This window comes from Sinocyclocheilus rhinocerous, unplaced genomic scaffold (assembly GCF_001515625.1).
Source record: "Sinocyclocheilus rhinocerous isolate Xijiao unplaced genomic scaffold, SAMN03320098_v1.1 scaffold1585, whole genome shotgun sequence".
NCBI lineage: Eukaryota > Metazoa > Chordata > Actinopteri > Cypriniformes > Cyprinidae > Sinocyclocheilus > Sinocyclocheilus rhinocerous.
Window position 1 is genome coordinate 135,524 of NW_015642871.1, and position 3,470 is coordinate 138,993.

The 3,470-nt window shown below is 36.2% G+C and overlaps 1 protein-coding gene across 1 annotated transcript in view; it reads left to right on the forward strand.

Moving 5' to 3' along the window:
* The first annotated feature begins 781 nt into the window (after window positions 1-781).
* Window positions 782-3,470, forward strand: part of LOC107756907 (protein cornichon homolog 4-like) — a 3,342-nt gene continuing 653 nt past the window's right edge. The window contains exons 1-4 of the mRNA XM_016574233.1: window positions 782-887; window positions 1,187-1,299; window positions 2,208-2,237; window positions 2,323-2,463. Of these exons, the coding sequence (XP_016429719.1) occupies window positions 819-887; window positions 1,187-1,299; window positions 2,208-2,237; window positions 2,323-2,463 (353 nt within the window). The 5' untranslated portion in view covers window positions 782-818. The remainder of the gene's footprint in view (window positions 888-1,186; window positions 1,300-2,207; window positions 2,238-2,322; window positions 2,464-3,470) is intronic.

Here is a 3,470-nt window from a genome sequence, read left to right on the forward strand (position 1 = left end):
TCCGATTCATGAATGAACTTTTCTATTGAGTCGAATCTTTTCAATGAACTGGTTCACAAAAACTGTTGACAGAACTGACCTAAATGACTCATGAGTCGCTTTGAATCAGACTGAGTAGTTCTCGAACAGTTCTCTTTTTTCCGTCTATGAACCGTTCAGTGAGAGCATTTGGAGTGAAGTGAGAATTTGACAAATTTGACAAATAAGATGAATTAATAAATAGACAAATAGCAGAAATAATACAATAAAACATACTGGAACTATTTTGGCGTGATGGCATTTGTGTATGGCAGGTTTAAACACGTCCAAACCAATTTAAGGCAAATTATTTAAACAACTGTTTTGCCTTTGTTTGTTCATTTTAACGGTATATGTTTTTGACGCTATTATGATTTTATTTTTTTAATTTTAAGTGTTGTGTTTATTGAGACGTGTTGTGTTTTTCATTCAAGCCATACAAGAACATAAAGCAGGCCGGGTTAACCTTACTGTACTCAACACTGATTACTGTCCCTTTCAAAATCCTTCATCGCTTGAATTAAGATTATGATCATTTAATTTTAAAGCACAGCCAGCACAAAATCAGACTTTTTCTCAGTAACTGATTACAATTACATTTATTTTGCAATTAAATTACGTAATTTAGTAACATGTAACTAGTTCCTCCCCAGCACTGCTTGTGAGGCGGCAGCGTGTTTCTGCGCTCTGCTCGTGTTGTTGCAGGACTCGGTTCCTCCGGAAGGTGGCGCTCTAGTGGCTCGACACTGACGCTTCAGCAGCGCGGGAAGAAGGAACCAGCCGGAAGCGGAAGTGCAAACATGGAGGCAGCTGTGTTTATTTCATCCCTCGTCGACTGCTGTGTTTTAATATTCCTCTCCGTGTATTTCGTATCCTTCCTAAACTCTCGAGCTGAATGAAGATGTGCGTCAGTGAGCGCGTCGTGTTCGCAGCAGCTGCAGGCTGTGATTGCGGCCAGATGCTGGTTGTTTAGGTTCTGTTTGTCATTCAGGAGGATTTATCTGTATAATGTGTGTTTCTCTGCATTACTGTGTTTTACTAGGATTGAGTGAAGGGTGAAATGTCGTTGATTTCTCCTGTTCTGCGTTGAGGAAGCTCATAATAACTGTGACAGATTGCGTTGTTGTTATTAATGATCTGTATATTATCTCCTTAACTCCATGCTCAGATTATCACTCTGTCTGATCTGGAATGCGACTACATCAATGCTCGATCCTGCTGCTCCAAGCTAAACAAAGTGAGTCTGGACGGTGAGGCTGATGGCAAACTTCTTTCTTTACAGTTCAGTTATTCGAGAACATATGTACAGTGGGGTTCAAAATCTGAGTTGTTGTTTTTTTACTTAAACATTGAGCAAATTAAATGCAGCAAAGACAGTGAATGTAAACATGAGGATTCTGCACCAGTGCTGTAAATAAGTTCATTCGTGACATTGATCACATGAGTCTTTGAACAGACAGAATGAAGCACAGTGTCGTGCTGGAGAACATGATCGTCAGGTTTTGCTCAGCTCGAGGGTTTCTGTCATTAAAGCAAAGTTTCAAGTTTTTGAACAGTAAGATTTTTAATATTTTTTTAAAACAAGACTCTTTTGTTCACCAAGCATACATATATTTGATTCAAAATACAGCATAAACAGTAATATTGTGAAATATTTTTACTATTTAAAATAGCTGTTTTTTATGTGAATATATTGTAGAATGTCATTTATTCCTGTGATCAAAGCTGTATTTTCAGCATCATTACTCCAGTCTTCAGTGTCACATGATCTTCAGAAATCATTCTAATATGCTGATTTGCTGCTCAAGAAACACTTCTGATTATTATCAATGCTGAAAACAGCCGAGTAGAATTTTTTTCAGGTTTCTTTGTTGAATAGAAAGTACAAAAGAACAGCATTTATCTGAAATGGAAATCGTTTGCAACATTATAAATGTCTTTATCATCACCTTTGATCAAGTTAACACATCCATGATAAATAAAAATATTGATTTCTGTAATTTCTTTCCCGGAAAAAAAATAATAAAATACTGACTGCAAGCTTTCGAATGGTATAGTGTATAGTTACAAAAGCTTTTTATTTCAAATAAATGCTGGTCTTTGGATCTTTTTATTCATCAAAAAATCCTGAAAATGTACTTAACTGTTTTAGTTATTGATAATAATAATCAGAAATGTTTCTTGAGCAGCAAAGCAGCATATTCCTGGGACGTTTACAGGTGATTCAGCCCAACCACACCTCACTCACTGCATATATAAACCCAAGGAGCGCTCCAGCTAACTGTCGGTGGTGTGTGTGAGCAGATACGTGAAGGTTCCCATGGGGAACATGGGAGTGTACGATCCCACAGAGATTCACAACAGAGGCCAGCTCAAGTCCCACATGAAGGAAGCCATGATCAAACTGGGCTTCCACCTCCTCTGCTTCTTCATCTACCTGTACAGGTAAAACACACACAGCCTTTGAAGCTCATTCTGGCCAAGAAGCGTCCACTTAAACAGGAAGAGACTGACGTTTGGGTCGCTATACATTTGAAAATGCAGCTGACATCAACCGCATCTGTTGTTAACAAAAGAGAAGCTTTAAGCTCTATGCTTAAACATTTAAAAAGGAAAGAAATTAAGACGGATATTTGTAGCTTTACTGTAAGTTTTACAGTTGTTCTAATAATAATTAATATGATTAAATAATAGTAATAATTTAGTAAAAAATAGTATTGCAATAGCAAAATTTCTTTAAGTAGTAATAAAGTAATAATAATAAAAATTAAAATTACTATTATCATTGTCAGTATTTTGTTTATTAATAACTACAATAACAGTAATAATTACTACTGTTAATATGTATCATTATTATATTATTATACTTATTCAGCGTATTTTATAATTAAAAAAAATAATAATGAACAGTACTACAAATTATTATTATTATTGTTGTTATATGGTCATATTGAGCAGGTGAAAAAACGTTGGTTTTCTGTGTTTTTTTTGTTTTTTTTACCTTGGTTGATCACACGCCTGCATACTGCATTCAACAAAACTTCATCAAATCACACAGAGTCTAGAACTGAACTCTCAATCTGAATCCACACATGCCTTTCAGTGTTCAGATGAAATGTTAAAGAGCTGCTTAACAGTAGCTGTAGTTTTAAAGGTGACATATCATGAAAATCTGACTTTTCCAGGTTTTAAGTGCTATAATCAGGTCCCCGGTGCATCTACCAACCAAGGAAACGTGAAAAAGATGAACCCAGTAACTTTGTTTTGAGAAGCCTTTTTCTGCAAGCGTCTGAAAAAAACGAGCGCGTCTGATTTCGCTCACTTGGTGACGTGGCAAAAGGATCTCATTATAATATTACCGCCCATTAATCTGTAAATGTAATACACCCACAGCGCCGTCATTGTGTTTTCGAAAGCGACAACAGTGTACCAGCTCTAATGCCATGGCTAAA